Source organism: Argentina silus (genome assembly GCF_951799395.1).
Source record: "Argentina silus genome assembly, chromosome: 6".
In the NCBI taxonomy this organism is placed as follows: Eukaryota; Metazoa; Chordata; class Actinopteri; order Argentiniformes; family Argentinidae; genus Argentina; species Argentina silus.
This window is the reverse complement of record NC_139660.1, coordinates 10649028-10673218: the sequence shown is the minus strand read 5'-3', so window position 1 is coordinate 10673218 and position 24191 is coordinate 10649028. Positions and strand designations below refer to the sequence as shown.

General features: G+C 42.5%; 3 protein-coding genes and 1 long non-coding RNA gene across 5 annotated transcripts; 3 read left to right on the top strand and 1 right to left on the bottom strand.

The window, feature by feature from the left end:
* The first annotated feature begins 1299 nt into the window (after positions 1-1299).
* serpinb1 (serpin peptidase inhibitor, clade B (ovalbumin), member 1) lies at positions 1300-6262 on the top strand. The gene is made up of 7 exons (XM_083670934.1): positions 1300-1507; positions 2319-2504; positions 2960-3097; positions 3295-3412; positions 3630-3772; positions 3926-4093; positions 5278-6262. The coding sequence occupies exons 2-7, from the start codon at positions 2337-2339 to the stop codon at positions 5683-5685; spliced, it is 1143 nt and encodes a 380-aa protein (XP_083527060.1). The 5' UTR covers positions 1300-1507; positions 2319-2336; the 3' UTR covers positions 5686-6262.
* A 1091-nt stretch (positions 6263-7353) lies between these two features.
* On the top strand, positions 7354-11180 carry LOC310805323 (tripartite motif-containing protein 16-like protein). 2 transcript variants are annotated; one of them, XM_083670932.1, is made up of 9 exons: positions 7354-7466; positions 7649-8010; positions 8134-8229; positions 8404-8637; positions 8893-9052; positions 9224-9265; positions 9463-9522; positions 9816-10054; positions 10160-11180. In XM_083670932.1, exons 2-9 carry the CDS (start codon positions 7654-7656, stop codon positions 10457-10459), a joined length of 1488 nt encoding a protein of 495 aa, XP_083527058.1. In that variant the 5' UTR covers positions 7354-7466; positions 7649-7653; the 3' UTR covers positions 10460-11180. The 2 variants fall into 2 exon arrangements, with proteins under 2 accessions (XP_083527058.1, XP_083527059.1); XM_083670933.1 differs by having other exon boundaries at positions 7368-7466; positions 7652-8010.
* A 222-nt stretch (positions 11181-11402) lies between these two features.
* Positions 11403-12805, top strand: LOC310805330. Its single transcript, XR_014554236.1, has 3 exons — positions 11403-11522; positions 11850-11925; positions 12040-12805. It is a non-coding gene; the product is annotated as an uncharacterized lncRNA (long non-coding RNA).
* Positions 12806-13209: 404 nt separating this feature from the next.
* eef1db (eukaryotic translation elongation factor 1 delta b (guanine nucleotide exchange protein)) lies at positions 13210-23946 on the bottom strand. The gene is made up of 8 exons (XM_083670940.1): positions 23881-23946; positions 19793-19910; positions 19567-19638; positions 17521-17605; positions 17324-17424; positions 15191-15397; positions 14833-15027; positions 13210-13327 (listed from the first exon to the last, which is right to left on the bottom strand). The coding sequence occupies exons 2-8, from the start codon at positions 19904-19906 to the stop codon at positions 13289-13291; spliced, it is 813 nt and encodes a 270-aa protein (XP_083527066.1). The 5' UTR covers positions 19907-19910; positions 23881-23946; the 3' UTR covers positions 13210-13288.
* Between the last annotated feature and the right edge of the window lie 245 nt (positions 23947-24191).

Genomic DNA, 24191 nt, shown 5'->3' with positions numbered 1-24191 from the left:
TTGAATACATTAACTTTTAAATTAACTGATAATCAGGTTTATAATGGCAGAGGTAGCGTGGCGATTTAAACACTAAATTGACATTGTGATTATTGAAATGAAATGGAGCCTAACTAGAATATCATCATACCGCTCTCTGTTAGTCATCGCCAGTCCAATTCATGTGAGTCACCATGTGAGTCACCATACACAATGAGTTATTCTGTTTAGATAGCCAGTGACACTATTTACCAAGCGTGTCCTAGATAGATGGCTTAGATGTTTAGTTTAGAAATAACACAGGCAGGTTTTAACATCTTCATTCCTGTTTCAATGTTCAAACCACAACTGACATGTTTACGGTTTATGATTTATGCATTTGGCCTCTTCTCCTTCCTCTAGTATAGTCTACTGGGTTTCGGTGGCGACTAAAGGATAGGGTTGTGGCCAAATTCCTGAAGAGGGCTCACAGTCAAACACGGTTGGATCAATTTTCCACCAGGAGTAAAGTGAGTACTGAACGACAAACAGGGGATTACTGAGAGATTCTCACTGTCCCTGTCTATGGTACAGTGAGGTCCGTCGTGACCTCAACCAACTGAGAGAGAGAGAGGGGGGGGGGGGGGGGGGGGTAGGAAGGGGTGAGAGGAAAGGGAGATAATTTAGAGGGGGCACAGATACTGTAGGTGGATGGGTTGGTAAGTGCAATGTCAGCGATGGCATCTGAAAATAAATCAATGACTCAATTTGGTGATAAGTAGTCTATGTCTACTTATATATATATATATATATAGTATCTGTCTCAGGAGCAGAAGTACAGTATGGGAAGTCATGAGTCAGCCATGTTTGTCCTGCCTTGGTTACCACGGTTTTAGTGATTTTAAGGGGAATGGGTGGAGACATCATTGAGAAACACCACATCATTAACACATACCAGTCCTGTGTGGGTGTTACAGAAGACAAGAATGTAGGAATGAGGGAACCATAGTTTCTGTGCTCAATCATGTTGCTGGGTTCTTTTAAGCCTTAAGATTCAAAGTACATTGTGTCTGGTAATGGTGTCCACTATGAACAATCAGGCATGTATTAATCAACCTGAGCTACCGTATATGATTTTCCTGGGTCAGACTTAGAAAGAAACACCTGCTTGCTTGTATAGTCCACATATCTGTCATTCCAAAGAGACCAAAGTCCAGGTGGTCTTAGAATGAGGTAGGTGAGGCACACCCTGTCAAGGGCTAGACCTTCCATTGACTCGTTTGTTAGGCAAACTGGCTTGTGAATGTAGTCATGCAAGACAAGAGCTAGACCGTCCTCACCCCACCCTCTTGTACAATATTGCAGAAGTAGAGTACTGCGTTCCCTATTAAAACCAAATGATTTGAGGTGTCTATCTTGACGTATTATGAGCTTTTGTTCTCTCTTGAGAAAGACATTATCTGGTTGCTCTCTTTACTTCTGTTAGTTTTTGTTTCAACGCAAACGACTGCGCGAGGTGCAGGATCGCTCACATCAGGAAACACATCGGGTGAGTAGTAATGTGAAGCCTATCTTTTAACGTACCAATATGTGTTTGGACTTCAGGCATACATTTTTATTTATGTTTTGCCGACTTGCTTAATGCGATTTTTTACGGCGATTACTGCCTTTGCAAGCTACTCTACCCCGCCATTCGCTAGAATACCTATAACCCTCTAGAAGCACTTCATGATGATCGTAGCTCCCAGTTTGTGAAGTCATAACTCCGACATGAATGCATCGAGTGCTTTTTAAAGTGGGAACTTCAACCAATGAGATTTTGTTTACAATCAAGACTTAACGTTAACAAACATACATCAGACACACGTCTGATTGTTAACAATGAAATATGTTAATTATACAGAAAATGAATATGCCATTTACTGTCAAAATCAGGGTCTGTTTTCTGAGAAGGTGAAAGGTTATAGTGGATACGTCACAACACGGAAACTCGGATATCATCATACTGGAGTATCCCACTTGGAGGGTCGTTCTAGTGGCATGATTTGGATTTTTTAATTTAGGATTTATTTATTTTTAGGACTTTTGCAACACGCTCTCTTCTCTAGTGTGTTGCATCTCCGATTTTGTCTACCTTTAAGCTACTTGTGGAACAGTGTTAAGTGAATATGATGTAGGTTCATCAATTTGCATTTAGTAATGCACAGGTGTGCTGATTTTGTTTTATCATCATCAGCTAAAGATGCCTCACAATTCCACCATGTTGTCACACTATAATCAGTGCAGCTCGGATGACAGGAAACCATGAATGTCAATGTCACAGTACATCAGCAGCCTTAGTTAATCTGTTTGTTCTCCAGGAAGACCAGTCAGAAGCCATGGCCACCCTCAGCAGCTCAAACACAGCATTTGCGTTGGACCTTTTCCGAACCCTGATTCAAACCAACCCCTCTGGGAATGTATTTTTCTCCCCCCTGAGCATCAGCTCAGCTTTGGCCATGGTCTATCTTGGAGCCAAAGGAGACACTGCTGCCCAGATGTCAAAGGTAGGCACACACACAGACACACACACACACACACACACACACACACACACACACACACACACACACACACACACACACCTTTACTGGCATATATGTACTATTTTCTCTCCCAAGACCTGATAACATTGCTGTAATGTGACAGGGTATGTGTACATGACTCTTACTGCAGCTCGGTTTGTACTTCAGACTGTATGGGAGCAGTATCTGCCTAAGGGAACACACACCCCATATTGTTACCATGGAGAGGGTCATAAACTTGCCGGTTAGCTTACTGAGGCAGTATCAATAGTTTAAATACACAGAATGACATGAACATCTGAAGGTTACATGGACCCTTTACAATTCATTGACTCAATTCAAGCTTAGCCCCCTTTAATTGACATCTTCATCATCATCATCATTAGCATCGCTTCAATATTTGTAGCAGCATCATAATCAACTGAATCTTCCCCCAGGCCCTGTCGTTCAGCTTGAGCAAAGACGTTCACACAGATTTCCAGACACTCAATGCTGATATCAACACACCGTCTGCTTCTTACCTCCTGAAACTCGCCAATCGTCTGTATGGAGAAAAGACCTTCAACTTCCTTCCTGTGAGTTTGCCTAAACTTCATGTTTAATGTACAGTAAAACACTGAGACGTACTGTACTGAGTACTCCATTCACTGTGCAGACAGCATTGCACGACCCTCCAAATAAGTAGTTTGTAATCGTAATCTCTTGCCTTAGTATATCCGTGATACCATTGAGGCTGATAGAGACTGACTTATGGTGTTATGCTTTTTTTTAGGAGTTCTTAGAATCCAGCCAGAAGTTCTACCATGCAGACCTGCAGGCTGTGGACTTCGTTGGAGCTGCAGAGGAGTCCAGGGGGAAGATCAACAGCTGGGTGGAGCAGCAGACAGAGAGTAAGATCATCAATCATTGAGATCATTCTTAAAGGACAATCTGTATCTTTATCCTGTCATGTCTCACAAATGCATTGTTTACGTACACCTCAAAAAACAGATCTATATATAAATAAAAATCTGTATATACATATACTGTAGAAGCTGATGATACTCATTTGAGAGCTGCCCTCAGTTTAGTTTGTTCTCTGTGTGTGTCTACTGTGTTTCTTTATAGATAAAATCAAAGACCTGCTGAAGAAGGGGAAAGTCAGTAGCATGACAAGACTGGCTCTGGTCAATGCCATCTACTTCAAAGGAAACTGGCTCCACCGATTCACTGAGAAAAACACCAAAGAGATGCCCTTTAAACTTAACCAGGTAGATAAAAGATGGAGAAATATGTCTAGATTGAATAATATCAATGCACTTTGAAATCCAATAGACAGACCTGCATGTTATATACTGAGATTTCAAAAATAAGTTGTGTTCAGATCTATTCACTCTCCCTTTCGGTGGATTTCTGTGTTTCAGAATGTCAGTAAACCAGTTCAGATGATGTACCAGATGGAGAAGTTTCCCTTCAACTACATCCCTGACTATAACCTTCAGATTGTTGAGCTTCCTTATGTTGGGCAGGAGCTGAGCATGTTTGTCCTGCTGCCTGAGGAGTCCAACGACGGTTCTGACCCACTACTGAAGGTATAGTTACACCTAGTACTGACATTACTGAGGGTACACAACAGTCAAACAATACTGAACCAGTAATAACATACAAAACCTCCTGGGTTAATTGCAACCAACATTCTGAATGGGAATTGTTAAATAAGACACAGGTGTGAAAGAGATGCAATTGCAATCCTAATTCCCTCTGATTCTAGAGCAATAAGGCTTGTCAATTAGTATACATCTGGGGCTCATCTCTTTATTAGATAATCAAGTTGCCACCAAACATTTGCAAGAAACATGCCCCCTCCAGTGGACACTCTAACAGACCTAAACTTAATTCTGCTTTTTGACCAGACTATGGGTGCCTTTCTTTGAATACAAATTACAATTTAAAAATACATTGAATTACGAAATGCACGTTTCTACCTGAAAACATGTTACAAAAATGTGTAGCCATTTGATCAACCCCCTTCTGTTTGAGGTTGAACAACAATGGACCTATGTTAGGCTTATATTCATTCATCTTATTTGAAATTATTTCTTAAGTTAGAAATTATTACAAAATGGATACTACTAGAGGCGATAGTATGAACTTCATCAAAGACTGTATGCTTCCCTCTTTGAATTCATTAAACTTTAGTTGGATGACCTCAATTGTGATTTCTGATTGGTTGACAATTCAGATGGGCAGGGGTAGAGAGCCTCAGACACGGGTTTCCCGCCATCTGCTATGAAAGTAAACCTTCAGGTGTTCCTCAGTTAAATTTGGGCAGCTTTTTGGTTGCAAGTGAATACAATTTCGCACACAGCTGAAGATAATCTCTAGCTATTCTCCCCGCGATCCCCTGCCTCCCTGGGTTAACTAACTAACTAATGTAAGCACTCAGCTAATCGGCAGGTCAGATTGTTTGGTTGCAATTGGCCCCCTATATTTAAATGCATTACTGAGTTTGTGATGAAGGTATACACCCTTCTATAGTAAATCCACTGACCCAGTGATCTCAGTTGTGGCCCAAGAGGTGGGTAGGTTTTGGGAACCCTAACCCTAACCGTGTAATAACCAATGTACTTGGTTTATTTGCCAGTAGTTAGTGTAATCTTTCTGAAAATGAACACAGAATAGGGAATGTTCACTATCAGATTATTTGATGTAGGGAATCTTGTTTATGCTTCCCCTTCGCTATACTGATTGGGTTTTAACTCTCTGTGTACCAAAGCTGGAGAGAGAGCTGACCCTGGAGAATCTGCTTGAGTGGACCAACAGAGACAACATGGACATTGGCTCAGAGGTCATACTTCACCTGCCCAAGTTTAAACTGGAGGAGGAGTGCGAGCTGAACACGCCCCTGGCTCAGCTGGGTATGACAGACGTGTTTGATGATGCCAAGGCCGACCTGTCTGGGATGAACGGGAGTGGCGGGCTCTCCCTGTCCACTGTGGCCCATAAGGCCTTTGTGGAGGTGAATGAGGAGGGGACAGAGGCTGCCGCCGCCACCGCTGCAGTGGCAAACTTCTGTATGTTGCGAGAGGAATACTTCACCGCAGACCACCCCTTCCTCTTCTTCATCAGACACAACAAGACCAAGTCCATCCTCTTCCTCGGCAGGTTCTCCTCTCCTCAGTAGAGTAACCAGCACAACGAGAATAAAACACAGGTTGTCAAATAAAAGAGAATGTCTGAGTGTCTTTGTCTACTGACAAGATTATTGTATGATCTAGTGCCCCCTTACACATTGTCTCTTGTTCTGACCTGAACTCCCAAAAGCACAACACAATATTACACGCACGCACATGCACACACACATACACCATAAGAATAATTGTGTATGTTTGAATCAAAGCACTGTTGATTGTAGTGAGTAAGGGAGCAATAAGCATTGGCTTAACGATTGCTATCTAGGCTTCTAAAATATCTCCTGTGACTCAAAAGAATAAAATGTAGCAAAGCATGTTATATCATTCTAACATTATTTTACAAAACCCTGGAAAATACTATCTCTCAGGAAGCTGCAAATATTGTATTTCTATAGATTCTGTGGATGCTTCTCTGTGGCAATCCTGGCTTGTCTTCTGACCCACATAATTGTATAGAGATGTGTCACACAATGATCATTCTATCCATTGAATCACTAGTGAATGTATTGATTATGAATTCATTTGACATATTTCTAATCAATTTGCATGTGTGGCCCTGACTTTGTTATTTTTCATCACTGATTGCACCTTTATGTTCAGAAAAATGAAGGACAGAGTACTTTCTATAGTACTTTCAATGCGATTTATTTTACCATTTAACTTCGCAATTTTCCTAGTACAATTTTCCATAAATCATCTTGTCTTCTGTCAAGCACAAATCAGCATTCAACTTTATCAAAGCACTCAAAACAAAATGGTATTTATTAAATTAAAAACAAAGGGTAATTAAGGGCCCTGTGCCAAGACATAATATTTGACTGGGGCAGGAACTGAACAGGCATTCAAGTCATTCTCTAAAGACTCTTTCCTTTTGTCAGCGCTCTGCAAGGGAGGCTGTGCTGGATAGCAACAGGATCCTCACAAAGCTGAAGGTATACCTGGAGAGGAGCAATGAGGTGAGGGAGTTGAAATAAATCTGCATATAATGTTACTCTGACTCTTTCCAGTACTGCAGACCAAAATTATACCTGTGAAGACAGGTTTCAGCAAACCAAATCAAAACTATCTCTTCTCTGAACAATTTCTGAAGAAATGTCCTTGATAGGGGTGTGTGTTACATATTAACCTCTTGGATTGCCCCTAAACTTGTGGGCTGCCTCAACCAACGTTTATACGTGTCCATTTTCATAATGTATGGCGCTACTACTTTTAATATTCCAACTATTTATGGATGTGCCGACTTTACCCAACTACAGCGCTTTTTCACACAGTGCACTTAAAGGATGCAAAGAGAGATATCATATTCAATTATTCCAATTCTAAATAAGCTGCTGTCCTGGATTTGATCGGATGATCGCTTTACGTATGTGAATAAAAATTGATCTGAAACGGTTTGCTTTGTTTAAATTTTTTTCTTCAACAAATTGAATCATTCATTCTGTAATTAGTCAATTAATTATACTTGTATGTGTGTGTGTGTGTGTGTGTGTGTGTGTGTGTGTGTGAGAGAGAGAGAGAGGGGGGGGGGAGAGAGAGAGAGAGAGAGAGAGAGAACGATAGAGCGAGCAGTTTGTTATTCCCACCAGAAGATGGCGCTCAAAGAAAAGTCTTCCATCAGTGTATATGACTCCTCCCACATTCCAATGTTTGTGAAGGGAAGCGTTTGTGTTGGGGAGGACAGGGCAGGGCAGGGCAGGCAAATCTATGTTTCGTGAGCTCCAATAACCAACATCTTCCAATAATTAACAGTAATCTAAGGCACAAGGAAGAGGTGAGGTTGTTGCGGCAGAGAAGTGTATTTAATAATGGTAGAAATCTCTGCGATGAAAATAGAGCTGCTCATTATTTATATCTGCAATACAGTGTTATTGTAATCTAGCCGAAATAACTAAAATAACTCTCTGTCTAATTATTTCGACTTAATGACTTGTATGTATGTGTGATTCTCTCCAGCAGCAATGGCTCAGGCTCCTTTCATGATGGATGATGACCAGTTTCGCTGTTCAATCTGCCTGGATGTCTTTAGGGACCCGGTCACCATCCCCTGTGGCCACAGCTACTGCATGGGCTGCCTGAAGGACTACTGGGACCAACGACAGGGGCAGGAGGCCTGCAGCTGTCCCCAATGCAGACTCACCTTCAGCCCCAGACCCACCCTGGGCAAGAACACGGTACTGGCCGACATGCTGGAGAAACTGGGCAAAGTGAGGCTGAGCGACGGCCCCTCAGCCCCCCCAGGACCCTCAGAGGACTATGGATTTCACCATGCCACATTTGATGTGTCCGCAGTCGTGCCTGAAAGGAATGATGGAGAGGTGAAGGGAATTCTGTAATACATTCTGTTGATGACTCGCTCAGTGTCAGGGCAACATGATGCTTGAACTTTAACCCTGTGTCTTCCATGTGGGGCTCTGTTGCTGTTGATGCTGCTCCTACAGAGGCTGCTGAGGGACACACAGAGACAGCTCCACCAGCGGATCCAGGAGAGGGAGACAGAGCTGTATGGGCTGAAGCAGGCTGTCAAATCCTTCACGGTGAGCAGGGACCATGGGAATGGAATGGTTATGAGTCCTTTTTAGAGAGAGGGAAAGACATGAGTGTGTTTAGGAAGTGTTCTGTGGGAGTTCATTTTGCTACATTAATATTGCAGGGCTATGTGTCTCCACACTAGCAATAGAAAGGCAAACTATGTCCCTCTCTTTCCTCAGCGTGTGACGAAGGCAGCAGTGAAAGACAGTAACAAGATCTTCTCCGAGCTGTTGGACTTTGTGGAGCAGCGTCGCTCTGAGATGAAGGAGCTGATCAGAGCTCAGGAGAAGGCGGAGATGAGTCGAGTGGAGGGCCAGCTGCAACGTCTGGTGCAGGAGATCACTGAGCTGAAGAAAAGAGACTCGATGCTGGAGATGCTCTCTCACAACCAGGACTATGTCCAGCTCACCCAGGTGAGGCCCAGTCGATGATGAAACACAACCAATCCTCTTAACTCCTCTATGATAGGTGGCCAGTCAGATAATCCCAACCAATCTGACCAGATTGATATTTATTATACAAATTCACTTTGGATTAAACTTCGCTTTTAAGTGCATTGAATCAATATCAACCTCATATTCATGTCTCTATGCAACATATACTGTATAGAAGTAGGGGTGATGCAAGTACTGTTCTGACTGACTCTCTCTCCCCCTCCCCCACGGTAGATCTGCCAGTCCTATTGTGGTCCGGCGCGGCCTGGTGTGGCAAATATTGTCACGGTGAACACACACCTCTCTTTTGGGGCAGTGAGGAAAGCCATCTCTGACCTGAAAGAGCGCCTTGAGGATCTGTACCGAGGAGAGTTCCCAAGCATCACCCACGAAGGTCAGTGGGGAGAGTTATACTTTTCTATTGCATGCCTCGTCCCCACATCTTTTCCCATTGCAATCAAATCGTATCCTGGTGAATTGGAATGTCATGTCTGGCACCACATTTCCTTGTGGTTGCAGTGAAGTGAATCCTGTCCTGTGTGTCATTCATTCACTCTTTTCACAGTAAAGAATGTGAGTTTTCTTCAAGTTGCCACGCCCAGCCCTGGTAAGTGTGTGTTCACACTTTTCCTGGATCATCTCTTTGGTACATTCTGTACATACATCATATAGTACAATTATACCCTTACCTGCCTGGTACGATAATGTGGCTTATGCTCTGCTCAGGCAGGGTCAGCAGAAGCAGCTATTGTTTCTTGTGATGTTGTTGAATAAGAGCATTTCTCATGTCTCCCTCCTTGACAGTGAAAGAAGCCCATGCTGCACATGCTGCCGTGCCAGGTGACAGAGATGAGCTCCTACAATGTGAGTGCTGCCCAATCACACACAAAGCCATTGTCACTTACAGTACTTTTCCACTAACCCATCCTGGCTTACACACACACTCTCTCTCACTCACTTTCTAACTCTCTCTGTCACCCACACATGGCTTGACAACATGACAAACAGAAAAGAAGAAAATATCCTGCCACTCTTGGAAGACAATGGAAGTGGATTGTATAGGTTATTTATTGTTCAAACCATCACATTTCAGCGTATAGCCTTTATCAGGGTTTGAGTCTGACAAACACAAATGCTCTCCCTCTAACCCTATACAGTTTTCTGTCCCCTCTCTCTGGACCCGTTCACGGTGCACCGGGAGCTATCTCTGTCTGAGAGGAACCGCACGGTCAGTCGCAGAGGGGATGTCCAGCCGTACCCTGACCACCCAGACCGCTTTGATACCTGGGGGCAGGCGCTGTGCCGCGAGGTCCTGCAGGGGTGTGTTTACTGGGAGGCTGAGTGGAAGGGGTGGCAGATGGAACTGGGAATCACCTACGAGAGCATTGCAAGGAAGGTACAGCAGATAATTTCTAAATGTTTCCCTTTTTTTGCAAAGTGCCGTATCACAATGTTGGCGATGTCTTGCAATTCAATTTACTAGTGTTCTGTACACCCATAGGGTTCTGCCAATGACTGCGGCCTTGGACGTAACTCCTTCTCCTGGAGCCTTCGTTGCTCCCCCTCCTCATATGAATTCAACCATGACAACCAGATCACCCAAGTAGTTGTTCCCTCAAGTGCACTGTCTCGCAGGATAGGGGTGTTCGTGAACCAGGGGACGGGGCTCTTGTGCTTCTACAGCATCACACCTAAGAGAGTCATCCTCCTACACAAGGTGCAGACCTCCTTCACACAGCCCCTCTACCCTGCAGTGTGGCTGGGCTCCAAATCCAGCATAACCCTGTCCTCCCTAGGGTGAGAGGGCAGAGGAGAGTGTCAGGGAGAAAAGGGAGAGGAAAGAGAAAGGGGGGGGGGGGGGTTAGTGACTGACTCGGTAGGAGTAGAAGCATCTTCAATGTATGAGTTTGAATTGTGCACCCCAAAGAGTGGCCTCTTTGTATTGAACTTGATTTGTCTTTTTGGACTTCTACCCTCAGTAGAGTTGTGTATAGATTGGTGCCCATATATGCTAGATGTTTACAGATACAGTGTAATATGTTGACAGATACAGTGTAATATGTATGTAAATCATCACCTGACTTAATAATATTAAAATACTGCTTTCATTCCACTGGTCAAATGAAACACACGTTTTACACAGATCTTATGTTAATCTAAGGTATGTATTTATTTATTTATTTATTCATTTGTTAAATTGTACATAGCCCATGCATAATCAAACATAATTGTCAGAAGCTGAAAGCTGATGCATGTACCAGATTTAGTTTACCAGCTACACAGAATTAAATATATAAGAACATCTTATTAAGAGTTGATACGTATAGCATAATACTATGCCAATGCAACAAGATCTTAATACAGTTGGCAGAGTCATCAGCAGTGTGGTAACCAGTGAAACTAATTCCCATTGGCATTGGAAACTTCCACGTTACACAGTAGTTGTCCACTCCAAAGTGTTAGGTGCACTGCAATTCCCATACTGCTATTAAACTTTAATTTTTTTTCAATCCCAAATTCAACCAGGGCATATTCATCTGTCTTTTCAATATCTCATATACAGTGATTTGCATTGGCTGCATTTATTTGACCTTAAAACATGTTTTAAAAACCACATTTTATACAAATGTCACTTAAATATCAACAAATATGAATCAATGTTAATGTTTAGACAGTTATTTTTCATAAATCATGACTAAATAGGTAGGTTTCGTTTTCTCCCCTTAAGTTTCATTTCTGCTTTTGGCTCGGCCTGCATTTCATCGCGAGTTTTATTTGTATACGTGAGATCAGTCTCATTCCAACAGAAAATACAGGACAGGACTGGTTGCGTTAAATGTGTGAAGATGTCTCAAAGAGGACAAGTAAGACATTGATCTTTCTTTTATGAATAATTCTCTCTGTTTCTTGTATGACGAGGCTTTTTGGACTGTATGGTTTAACTTCATATGCCACCTTTGATATTGATATCTTTACATCTTTGTTTACTTTATATTATTGTTTACTACATGGATAATAATTCAGTGTTTATCCATTGACGTAAACATTTATTTATAAAATGCTTATGAAGCGGTGTTGCACCTTGTTGACTACAGTCATTCATTTCATATAAAGCATTTTAATTTACGGGAGTTAGTTCTTCACATTCACCGTATCTATGCAAAACGTTGCACTCTGACACCATTTGACAGAAAGACCATTCTCTGTGGGAGATCCGCCGTCTCTCTTCTTATCTGGCTGATATCACAACGAAGCAGTTCTTACCATGTGAGTGAAACACATTTGCGCCACACACTAGATTAATACTCAGATACAGTCTCAGAACTTGATTTTGTAATTTAATTTACAAAAATAATTCAGTGTTATGTTCTCTGGTTGCAGATTACATTGTCCCTGAACTGGATCCTGCCACAGCATTTGGGAAACTCCGATTGACTGAGAAAAACAGGGTGGTGACCAGGGTGGACAAGGAGCAGACAAAGAGTTCGAATGTTTTCAGATTTAAAAACATCGCTCAAGTGATGTGTGCACCGTTAAAGAGCAATGTGAAAGATCGCTATTACTGGGAGGTAGCTTGGAAAGGGGAGGAAGGGGTTAAGATAGCAGTCGCTTACAACCAAATACAGAGGTCTGGTCTATTAAATGAGTGTCGATTCGGACGGAATGCTCTGTCCTGGTGTCTTGAATGTAGTCATGGCGGTTTCTCTTTCTGGCACAAAAACGAGAAGAAAGATATCCATGGTGATAAGTCTTCCAGAATAGGAGTCTTCCTCGACTATGAGGCAGGAACTATTTCCTTCTTCAACAGATTCTATGAGAAGCTGGTCCTCCTCCACAAAGTTGAAATTGATTTAAATGATCTTTGCCCTGGGTTCTGGCTTGGTTTGGGATCCACTGTAGGCATTTGTACAAAGGATTTGGCCACAAAAAAGAGCAGGCACACAGATTATCAAGACGATTATGATTATCAAGACGATTATGATGATCAAGACTGGTATTAATATTACCATATCTAGGTGTGAGGAATGATCATGTTCACCATAGAGACAAAGAAGTCTCCAAGTTGGAGGGGACATTACTACAGTGTCTCCTTCAACCTCCCCCTGTTGCTGTCAGCTTTCAAAATAATTAACAAATAAATACATTATTCTACACCATTGTGATTTCTCATGTATGTTTTTATGAATTAATACTTCATCCAAGCTGGGTTGGGGTCAACAGAATTTCAATGCAGTTAATTTTCAAAATACATAGAATTTACAATTCAATAATTGCAAAAAGGGCATTTATTGTCAGCGATCAATTACGTTGAAAAACTGAAGGTTTTAAGATCAAGTTTCTCCATTTTCTTATAGTAAATTCAAATAATTGATAATAACTGATATTGAATTACAGATACAGAGTTATTACCCAAAGGTGACAATAGCTCTGGATTGTATAGGACCTTCCCCCTGCACTTCTTGGGATAGATTTGACCATTATTTTCCTATTGCTGTTTTCCACATGCACCATACAGGTGTTTACTCAATACAAGAAGACAGACAACAGGAGTTAGTGTGCACCAAAAGCTCTTTATTATTAACTGCGTGATGCAAACAACAGCAAAGCAGGGATGGGGTGGGGGGTGAACTCAGATCTTGTTGAAAGCCGCTACATCAACACTTTGGACCTGCAACAGAAGAGAAGAGATATTCACAGTACTAGGCTAACCTCCAGCACACATCAGATAACCATACTCCATATCGCTGCATAGTTCAGTTTAGCACATACAGTGCCCTCCAAGTATTGGAAAGAGGTAGCATTAGCTGTACACTCCAACAGTTCGGATTTGAAATCAAACAATTACTACGGTTCACCATTTCAAAAGTAAAATATTTTTTAAACATACTATTTCAGGGCTCCAAAAGACATTTGGAAAAAAAAACTAAAAAAACATTTGATATCCAAATGAAGTTACTCATGTTTAGTATTTAGTCAACAATCCTTTGCATGCAATAACTGCCTGACCCATTAACCCCACCAGACGGTGGGTATATTTCTCTGGTGATGCTTTGCCAGGCCTGTACTGCAGCCATTTTCAGTTGTTTGTTTTTAGGTCTTTTTGCCTAAAGTGTTATCATCAGGAAATGAAATGTATGTTAAATTGGATTTAAATGTGAAGATTGACTTGGCTAGTCAAGAACTTTCCGCTTTTTGGGACCTGAAAAATCCCCCAGTTGCTATGGCAGTATGTTTGGGGGTCATTGTCTTACTTGTATGATGAAGCACCATTCAATGAATTGGAGGCATTTGATTGTACTCAAGCAGACAAGATGTTTCTGTACATTTCAGAATACATTCTGCTGCTGCTGTCAGCAGTAACATAATCAATTAAGACAAGTTATCCAGTTCTTGTGGCAGCTATACATGCCCAAACCATATCACCCCCTCCACCACATTTCACAGATGAGGTGGCATGCTGTAAATCTTGGGCAGATCCTTTTTTCTCAAAACTTTCCTCTTGCAATCATTCTGGTACATGACAACAATTGTCTTATCTGTCTTACCGGTTCAGACCTCTGCAGGTTTTTTAGGTACATTTTAGCAAACTGTAACCTGACCATCCTTTTTGAGGATAACTAGGAGGTTTGCACCTTGCAATGAAGCCTCTGCCTCTGAAGCCAGTGCTTTCTCTCTTTTTTAATGATGTTACAAACTGTGGATTTTGGTAAGTCTAAGGTTTTGGCTATGTTTCTGATAGATTTTTCTGATATTTCAGTGCATTGACATCTCTTTGGTCCTCACGTTGACAGACACCAATAGCAGACCCCAAAGGCAAATGTAAAGCCTAGAATAAATATTGACAGCTTTCTTATGCCTGCACAAATGATGTGACGGTACACACCTGACTAACTAGAAACACCTGTCAAGCTCTACTTTAACCTCATAGTAATTGATTTCAAATCCAAACTGTTGGAGTATAGAGCTAAAAGAAGACAAAATGCATCCTCTTTCCAATACTTATGGAGGGCACTGTACATTAACAATTGGCATTTGTCAGGAGTCAACAGTACAAGGAGTGAGTGTGTGAAGACTAGGGTCTTTACACATGTACAGACATACAATATTTGTGACCTTAATTTAATTGAGGACCAATAACAGAGACATATGTATGTGTATCATTTCTGTACTCACGTAGTCCTCAAACTTGGTGATCTCCTCCTCCAGCAGGTCTGTTCCCACTTTGTCGTCCTCCACCACACACTGGATCTGCAGCTTCTTGATGCCGTAGCCCACGGGCACCAGCTTAGAGGAGCCCCACAGCAGACCGTCAGCCTGCACTGTACGCACACACTCCTCCAGCTTAGCCATGTCTGTCTCATCATCCCACTGGGAAAGAGAGAGCCAGGTGGGGGGAGTGATATATGAATTACATTAACATATGTGTCTGACATAACAAGTAATGTCAGACACACACTGGGGGTGACAAATACCATTAAATACAGTATAGTGAAAGAGAGAAATACAGGTGGTGGTGGGGGGGGGGACTTACAGGCTTAACATCTAATAGGATTGACGACTTGGCGATGAGGGTGGGTTTCTTGGCCTTCCTCTCAGCATACTCTTTCACCCTCTGCTCCTTGAGTCGCTCTGCCTCTACATCTTCCTCTTCATCGCTGCCGAACAGGTCAATATCATCATCCTCCTCCTCCTCCTCCTCCTCCGGGGCGCTGGTCTTCTGCTGCTGGATGGCGGTTCCCTGGAGTGAAGAGAGGGAAGTGGATCAGGAACCTGACATTTCATCATTATCCCCAACAATGTGCCACTAAAAAGCTTCAGCAGAATAATGTCTATGAATTTTGGAAAGAAGTTAAGCTTATCAATAACAGTAAGATGCCCTTGCCATCTAGTATTGATGGGGTTACTGGGACTAAAAAAACTGATGAATTGTGGAGAAAACATTATAGGGATATTTTTAACTGTGTTAGGAGTGATGAATTTAATGTTGGTGATGTTTGTAACAATGATGGTGTGGTTATTAGACCTGATGAAGTGTGCTATGCCATTGAGAAATTGGCAGTGAACAAAGCATGTGGCCTTGATCAAATAACAGCAGAACATCTGAAATAAGCTAGCCATAGAGTGTTACTTGCTATGTGTTTTTCTGGATTGTTAATGCATGGTATACTACCTGACTCTATTTTGTCTGTGTTATTAGTGCCAGTTGTCAAAGACAAAACCGGTAAAATATCCAGTATAGAAAATTACAGACCAAGTGCCCTGGCTAGCATATGTTCCAAAGTATTAGAAAAAAATCTCTTGGATAGGCTTCAAGAATACATAATAACCATGACAATCAATTCGGTTTTAAAAATAAACACAGCACAGATGTGTGTATTTATGCACTGAAGTTGTTAATAAGTATAGAAGACAACACTACAATATTTATGTGTTTTCTTGATGCATCCAAAGCATTTGACTGAATTAAATCATGGTAAATTGTTTGTTAAACTACAAGAGTGAGGGGTCCCCCCATATTTGACAAGGATCTCGCATTTTTGGTATTCACATCAAACCATGCAAGCTAGATGGTTAAGAGCATATCTGCACCCTTCCTAGTGACCAATGGGGTCAGACAAGGTGCAATACTGTCACCTGTTCTCTTCAATTTGTATATGGATGATCTTTCTAAAAAGTTAAGAGTGTAAGACTGGATGTACAGTATAGTAGGGAATAGTCTTATTAACCATCTTAGCTGATGATTTGGTCGTCCTGTCTCCTTATAGTGCTGGCTTACAACTGCTTAGAGTCTGCTCAAGTGCAGTATGATATCAAATTTAACTCTAAAGAGAGTCTATCATGATTGCTAAAACCAAGGAGGACCAGAAGCAACATTTTCCCTCATTCTTTATGGCAGACCAAGCACTAAATGTGGTGAACAAAGTAAGATATTTGTGTCATATCATCAGGAATGATTTATGTGATGATGACGATGTGCAGTGCCAGTGTTGCAAACTGTATGCATAAGCCAATATGCTGGAACGCAAATTTCATATGTATACAGATTATGTTAAAACAGCTTTTTTTAAAGCCTACTGTACTCCACGCGATACAGCCCACCTGTGGTGCAGTTATAGTAAAGCAAAAATGAAAAAGCTTCAGGTGGCATTTAATGATGCATTCAAAATCTTGCGGAAGCTCCCAAGATGGACAAGTACAAGTCATGTTTGTGACTAGTAATGTTCCCACCTTTCATGCTGTGTTGAGGAATTTCATATATAAATGTATGTGTTGGCTAATTGATTAAAATGTTTTAATTATAATGGCTAACTGAGCCTACACAAAGTGACACGGTATTCCTCTAGTCTTTTAAACATTGGATCAAATGTATGTGTTTTGATCACTGTGGATTTGTGAAATGCCATGATCTCATACATATTTCTGTACTGTTGTCCTCGTATTGTATTTTTATTATTTTTCTGATATGGACCTGTGTGTCTGAAATAAAGTTAAATTGAATTGAATTAATTGCGATCTCTTTCCAAACCAGCCAAATCCAGTCCTGCATTGTTCATTCAACACAATTAGTATTTAGAAAGTGTAAAGCCTGCATCAATACAAGCTGAAAAATGTGTTGAAATGGGTCACTATCATTGACCAATGAGGAAGAAAAGGAGAAACTCACATTTGTACAGGGAGCGGGGGCTCCTGCTGTCACCGGCGACTTCTCCAGATCTGCTACCCTACATTCCAACCGGGAGAGTGCCGACCGCAAGTCCTCAACCACTGACAAACACAAAGCAAGTAAGAGTCAATTAGCTTAAAGAGCACTTATAACACCTGAGTGAGTAAAAGCACACACACACACGCACGCACACACACCTTGGTGCAGGCTGTTGTTCTCCAACTCCAAGCCCCTGATGCGCGTGACGAGCTCCCCCTGATCTCCAGCCCCACTACCTGTGCTCTAGACACACACACACACACACACACACACACACACACACCAGAGGAGTCAGCATGTCACCAGTGGCCTGGCTTGGGTAAGACCACAAACAGAGATCAGAGATGGTGCAGATCATAGCACATGAACATAATTGACATCAGCCTAAAGCACATAATGGCAACTACAATTCCTGCTCCTGCAAAGCGGTCCCGGTCAGATGGAAAACTATTTAACAGTCTGAGGGTTTAGTGATGATAGGAGGAGAGCATTAGGAAACCCATCTGGAGCGATTGATTACACAGTGAAGTGTCAAACCATAAGAACCCTGAAGGTGACCAGCACACTGCTTCAACACACAAACATCCATCTCACCTGTACCTAGAAAGGGAGTAAACAGAGCAGGGGCAGCCATGGAGACCAGATAGAAGCATACACACCATAAAGGGAGGTTGAGATGGAAGGGGTGAAACTGAAAGGGAGAGAGGTGTCCAGAGGTGGGATGAAGGGTGTGGGAGTGTCTCACGAGGGGAGCATACAATAATCTTCCACATTGCCATAATGCTATATACAGGACTACAACCACACACCCTGAGGAACTCAAGTCCCAACCCAAGTGACAACAGGCTTTGTCCAGACTGGGAGACAGCCAGATGCTGTAGTGTAAAATATAATTCGTTTTCAGAATCAAGCAAATAATTGTGTGTGTATTTGTCAGTTGGCCCTAGGTTAAACAGGTATAATGTATTACCAGGTGAATAAGGTATTAAAGCTTATACCGGTTTATTTCTGTCTATACAGTCTCCACCTGTATATTTTGCCATTACTAAAACCATCAACGATTGTTTAATTAACATCGTCCAAATAAGCTTGCACACAAGCATCACAAGGCATGATCAATAACTTGTCTGAGGGCAAGGGGTGGAGGAGGTCATAAATCTGACCTTTGGGCTGGTAATGATGGCCGGAGAGAGAGAAACTACTGGCAAGTTTGAGTCATGTAGAAAGTCCGCTAAAAGGTATTTCTGGAGTATTTTGGAAGGAAGGTATACGGGTTTGAGAATTCTAATACCGGCGCAAGTATATCTAGTGTTTGGTAGGGGGAGTTACTGTCACTCAGGGTGGGACACTTACGAGCTGGGGTTGGCGATTCAGGGGAGGTTGGCCATTCCCTCTGCTAGGCAACAGCGAACTCTTCAGCTGGGAGGAGCGTTAGGGATGGAACAGGGGATAGGGATACAAGGGAAAAGGTAGGAAGGGAGGGAAAGAGTAACATGAAGTTGGAGGTGCTCAGGTGCAGAGGGAATAGTAGCTAATGGGAAGAGGAAGGACAGAGAAATCAAAAGTGAGAGGAGGGGTTAATTAGTCATGCGAGAACTCATACACAACTACACACACATCATGGAAATAAGTGAAGTCTGAAAAAATTTACAACCGCATTGGAGGACACTGGCAAAAGGGCCAAAGACAAAAAAATAAATAAAAAAAAACATTCTCTCAGAGGGAAATCTCTCTGAAATCTCTCACACGCACACAGCAGGAGTGATTAGGACTAAAATGAAACACAGAAATGCCCAAACAAAGATTTTCTAGAAGAAAACCCTAACCCGAAAAAGAAAAACGACTACTAGTTCGACATTTAGGGGTTTCCTCTAATTGAACCTGAACATGAAAAGCATGTCCAAACTTGAACAGGTATGCACACTCAAACTCCTGTTTGTTCTCTAAGCAACATTGATAACCTCTCTGAAAGAGTTTATCTACATCAGCTACTACAGGTCAAGGTAACCCTTAATTTAAGTCAAACAACCGAACGTTGTTGTGACACGTAGCAAAAGCTGTATGGTAAGATATGGTGAATTCAGCCAAGCTTGCGTGCCTGTGTTCTGAACATGCAGTGTATGTGGAAATAATAACTGTTTTTAAGGTGATGGTTAATAATGCTATAGTTATGGTGAAAGAAGGCTCAGATGTTTTATACTCACTCCTGCAAGAGACTTCTGGATGTTCTCTCTGGCCCGGGCAATGTCTTGCAGGATGCTGTTAGCTCCCATCTCCTACAGGAACACAGTGGGCAAGGTCAGACATGGACACTACTCCAGGGAGGGAGGGAGGGAGGGAGAGGGTGGGAGACAGACAGACAGACACCACTTCTTGGACCAGCTCTTTGAACATGTTATTGACAATCTCTCTACGGTCTGGGAGATGTACCTGTGCTGGGCGTGACGGACCATTCATGCCCTCGTAGAAGTGTCTCTCCGCGTCATCATAGCGAGGTTTATCAAACCAGATCTTCTCCTGGGCCAGGCAATCCACTGCACTCATGGTGCTGCAGAGAGTGAGAGAGGAAGAGAGAGATGGAGAGTGAGGAAGGAGCATAGGGTGAGATTTAATCCCTAAGCACATTGTTTATTTTAGGCAACATGCAGCCCATATGAAAGATTTCATGTGTCATACTGTATTTCACTTTTGATGTTTCTTTAGTCAGATTACTTCACCCACCCACTCCTGACCCACCTCTATGCAAACACACACAAATTAAAAACCTTTGGGATTGTCCTAAAAAAGAAGCACATTTTAAGGACCACCAACATCAAGAAATATAATCAAGCAATGACAAAAGGAAAAACAATATTAAAAAGTTAAAGTAAGTCAAATTAAATGAAACATCAAAAAGACAAATTAGCAAAAAAAGTGGAACAAAAACATATATAAAAACCAATAAACTATACTAAACACTGAATGGAGAAATAGCAAATGAAAGTGCACTGGGGGGAACTCCAGTCTCCTGGGATGGGTCATACTTGTCCCTCAGAGGGCCGGTGCAGGTGACCGATGATGCCTCTGTATCTTTTCCTTGAGCCCCCTCCACTGCTGCAGCTGCTTGTTCTTGACCATAGAAATGGCTCTCTGCAGCCTCATAGCGCCCCTTGGCCAGCCACACCCTCTCGCTGTCTGGGTGCAGGAAGAAACTGACTCCTTCAACTGACAATCTTTCCTCGTCTGTGACATCCGCAGGCTCCTCTTCCTCCTTAATAGGGTGCAGAGCGTGAAAGACTTCAGCCTTCGTCTGCGAGACCACCTCCTCTTCCTCTTCCTCCTCCTCCACCTCCACAAGGCTTTGTGGGTGGTCACTGCTACTTCTAGAGTTTGAAGGGGAGCTGGAGCAGCTGATACGTGAGTTGGTAGTGCCCAAGTTGTTGCCATACAGATTCTGGTAGAAGGCAGCCTCTGCCCGGTCATAGAGGGGCTTCTCCATCCACACATCCCTCAGCAGCTCCATAGGGATACGGGGCAAACCATTAACTGGCTGGCGAGGGGATGGCGGGGTGGTGACCTGTGTGGTCGGGGTGGCAGGGGTTGGGGCAAGGGAAAGGTACCCCTCATCTGGCGTGGCAGGTACGGTGGGGCGATTCGGCAGAACAAGGGAGTTTGGTGCCATCAGCTGCCGGGACTCTTCCACAAAGTGGAGCTCGGCCAGGTGATGCGACCCGTTAGGCCGGGTTGCCCCGTTGACAGAACGTGTTAGCCAGCTCTGATACAGGCTCTCAGCCTGCTCGTACACACTACGGTCAAACCACACAGAGGCACACTCAGACCGCAGGCCAAGCAGGACTGAGCTGGAGTCAAGGGGGTGGCTGTCCCCCTGGCTGAGCTTCCCTTCATCTCGGCCCTTCCTCTCAGCGGTGGCGGGACTGCTCTCAGGGTTAGCAGAGTGTTTCCGACGGCGGCGGCTCTTCCCACCGCGCTTGCCGTCTCCATTCTGGCTGCCGCTCTCTGGAGAGGAGGAGGCCGTGCCCCCATTCCTCTGACCTGGGTCGGCCTTCATCCTACCCTCCACCACAACCTCAGTGGTACAGCCCTCCTGACTGCGACTGGGAGGAAGGAGATCATGCTCTGGCTGATCCATTGAAGAGCACTGTGGGTTCGTCTGAGGCATCATCTTTGAGCCATTGCAGAGAAAGAGAGAGTGACAGGCTGGAGCATTAGTTACAAAGAGTAGTTTAGAGACAGAGGGACTGATCCATTCAACCCAGCTATCGACTTTTTAACCTCTCCCAAAGGCAGAGGAGCATGTTTTTCAATGAGTGAAACAGAGCCAAGGAAGAGAATTCTCAGGAAAATACAGCTAGGTCAATGGATCAATCCCAGGGTGCATTTCCAGGCATGCAGGAAACAAGAAAATCATCAGGCAGATCAACGAAGAATGAATGATACAAATGTGAATGACAGATTAATCGACAATGACAAGCAACTACTAAATGACATTATATCTAAACCATACCTGAGCATGCAAACAAAAAAGGTAATATAATATGATTAGCGAGGTTACTAGAGCCTAGGGCTTGGTAAATGACACTTCAGTTGGAGATTTAAAAAAAAAAAGAAGAGGCTAACAGCACACTGACATGCTCAGAAACAAATGCTGCCGGTGTGCCACTCATATTAATGTTATAGCAATAATAATAATAGCATGACCTGCAACAGCAAGAACTTCTTAAATGCATTGAGAGATGCTGCTGTAGTTTTGATCACAGCCATTCATACATCTGGCATGCATGATAGTAGAGATACAGGAAATACATTTCCGAATACACAATAACCGCTTCTTTTTTCTTTCTTTTTTTAAACAAATTGTCAAGACTGATCCATATTCAGTTAATACAACTCTTAATAGATTACAATTATTTGGCTTTTTTGTATCCATAAAGTTTTGTGATTCAGGAAACCATTTCCTACATCCTGTCTATGACTCACCTTCTTTAGTGAGTGTATAGGAGCAAAAAAAAAACTGGAGGAGTTAACTTGCTCAACACGTTCTTTATCCAGCCAGCCGCGAGCCATTAACAGACAGACACACACATTATAATACTGTGCTCTAGGCCGACCCGAAGAGAGCACATTTATTAACCGCAACAAAACAAATGTTTGGGAATACATTATGGCTACAGTACTGCCTACAGTTAAAAGTGTCTTCAAAACAATTACACGTTTTCTCCTTTCCCTTGGTGCATCAAAATCAATAAACCACGTGAGAAATCATTCGTAATCACAAACAAATTTAAAGAGCCATCGCCATCTGCACTGCACAACATACACTCACCGAACACTTTATTAGGAACACTATACTAATACTGGGTAGGGCCTCCCTTTGCTCTCAAAATAGCCTCAATTCTTCGTGACATTGATTCCACAAGATGTTGGAAACATTCCTTTGAAATTCTGGTCCATGATGACATGATTGCATCACACAATTCCTGCAGATTTTTCAGGTGCACTTTCAAGCTGTGAGTCTCCCGTTCTACCACAACCCAGAGGTGTTCTATTGGATGCAGATCCGGTGGCTGGGATGGCAACTGAAGAACACTAAACTCATTGTCATGTTCATGAAACCAGTTTGCAACAACTTTTGCTTTGCGACATGGTGCATTATCATGCTGGAAGTAGCTATAAGAAGATGGGTAAATTGTGGCCATGAAGGGATGCATATGGTCAGCAACAATACTCAAATAGGCTGTGGCATTCAAACAATGATTGATTAGTATTAACGCCCCAAGTGTGCCAAGAAAACATTCCCCACACAATTACACCACCTCCACCATGAGAAGGTGTACAGGTGTTCTAATAAAGTGCTCGGTGAGTGTATCATCAAACGTATAGTCTACCTAACCATTAGTCGTCTGTACACATTTGATTTGGTATGTTTGCCATTATAACATATGAAAAAGAAAATCTAACTGTATACTACGCTGGCATACTCACTTTCCGATTCTTGAGAGCATAGGGAGAGAGACAGGTGTTAAAGATGAATAGGTTCATAAGAGGTGGGTATGGACGAGATATTATTAGTTAATGAACGTAACAAACACACAGTTGAAGAAACAAACAAACAGGAAACACTGACATGTTTCAAGTAAAGTTTTACCTTTGCACATTGTACATTGCATTATAAATATGGTGCTCGCTACCAATATTATTTCATGTCACCTGCTCCACTACGATGAACATCGAGACTATGCTATGATTAACGTCGGATTGTTATAAATGTGCCTCTTGTCCAGAGCGCGACAATAAATGCATTGAGGGCGTTTCAGATTCATCTTTTGTCTGAATATCTCATGCGCAGTTTGTGTCGAAATTGACATTTAGCCGGCAGGTTAGCATGACTCGCACTATGGCTTTCTGGACAGTTATGCTGACATTTCACATGAATTATCCCTATGCCTAACTATATTAATAGCGACCCCCGGTTATTGGCAATAATAACGGGGTTAAAATCACAGCTGTCAGTTACTTACTATTCTGTATTTCGGAGGTTATTTAGGCCGGTCGTCCGCGCGTGCTTCTCCAGCAATGAGCTAGGAACAGAAAGGGCTGAGCGAATGGGGAAATAGAACGTGTGTGAATCAAAGGGGTGGAGGAGCGTATTCTAATCAGAAGGACGGGATATGTTGCTCAATCGCTTTGAGTTACAGACACAGAAATGTTTTTAGTCTTACTTTATGAATGTACCAAAATGCTCCAGACATTAAGCATTAACTCTTCCTTTACACTTCGGTTTTTAAGGATGGTTGGTACATTCCCATTCAACACTCACTGCGCTTGCTCT

What these genes read in the sequence shown, in the direction of transcription:
- serpinb1 (XM_083670934.1), top strand. Translation starts at nt 2,337, where the DNA reads ATGGCCACCCTCAGCAGCTCAAACACAGCATTTGCGTTGGACCTTTTC. An exon ending in GGTGGAGCAGCAGACAGAGA is followed by an intron (nt 3,413 to 3,629) that starts GTAAGATCATCA and finishes GTTTCTTTATAG; the next exon opens with ATAAAATCAAAGACCTGCTG. An exon ending in GTTCTGACCCACTACTGAAG is followed by an intron (nt 4,094 to 5,277) that starts GTATAGTTACAC and finishes TGTGTACCAAAG; the next exon opens with CTGGAGAGAGAGCTGACCCT.
- LOC310805323 (XM_083670932.1), top strand. Translation starts at nt 7,654, where the DNA reads ATGGCTCAGGCTCCTTTCATGATGGATGATGACCAGTTTCGCTGTTCA. An exon ending in AGGCTGTCAAATCCTTCACG is followed by an intron (nt 8,230 to 8,403) that starts GTGAGCAGGGAC and finishes CTCTTTCCTCAG; the next exon opens with CGTGTGACGAAGGCAGCAGT. An exon ending in ACTATGTCCAGCTCACCCAG is followed by an intron (nt 8,638 to 8,892) that starts GTGAGGCCCAGT and finishes CCCCCACGGTAG; the next exon opens with ATCTGCCAGTCCTATTGTGG.
- eef1db (XM_083670940.1), bottom strand. Translation starts at nt 19,906, where the DNA reads ATGAGTGCAGTGGATTGCCTGGCCCAGGAGAAGATCTGGTTTGATAAA. An exon ending in CCCCCGCTCCCTGTACAAAT is followed by an intron (nt 15,398 to 17,323) that starts GTGAGTTTCTCC and finishes TCTTCACTCCAG; the next exon opens with GGAACCGCCATCCAGCAGCA. An exon ending in TCCTATTAGATGTTAAGCCT is followed by an intron (nt 15,028 to 15,190) that starts GTAAGTCCCCCC and finishes TCTCTTTCCCAG; the next exon opens with TGGGATGATGAGACAGACAT.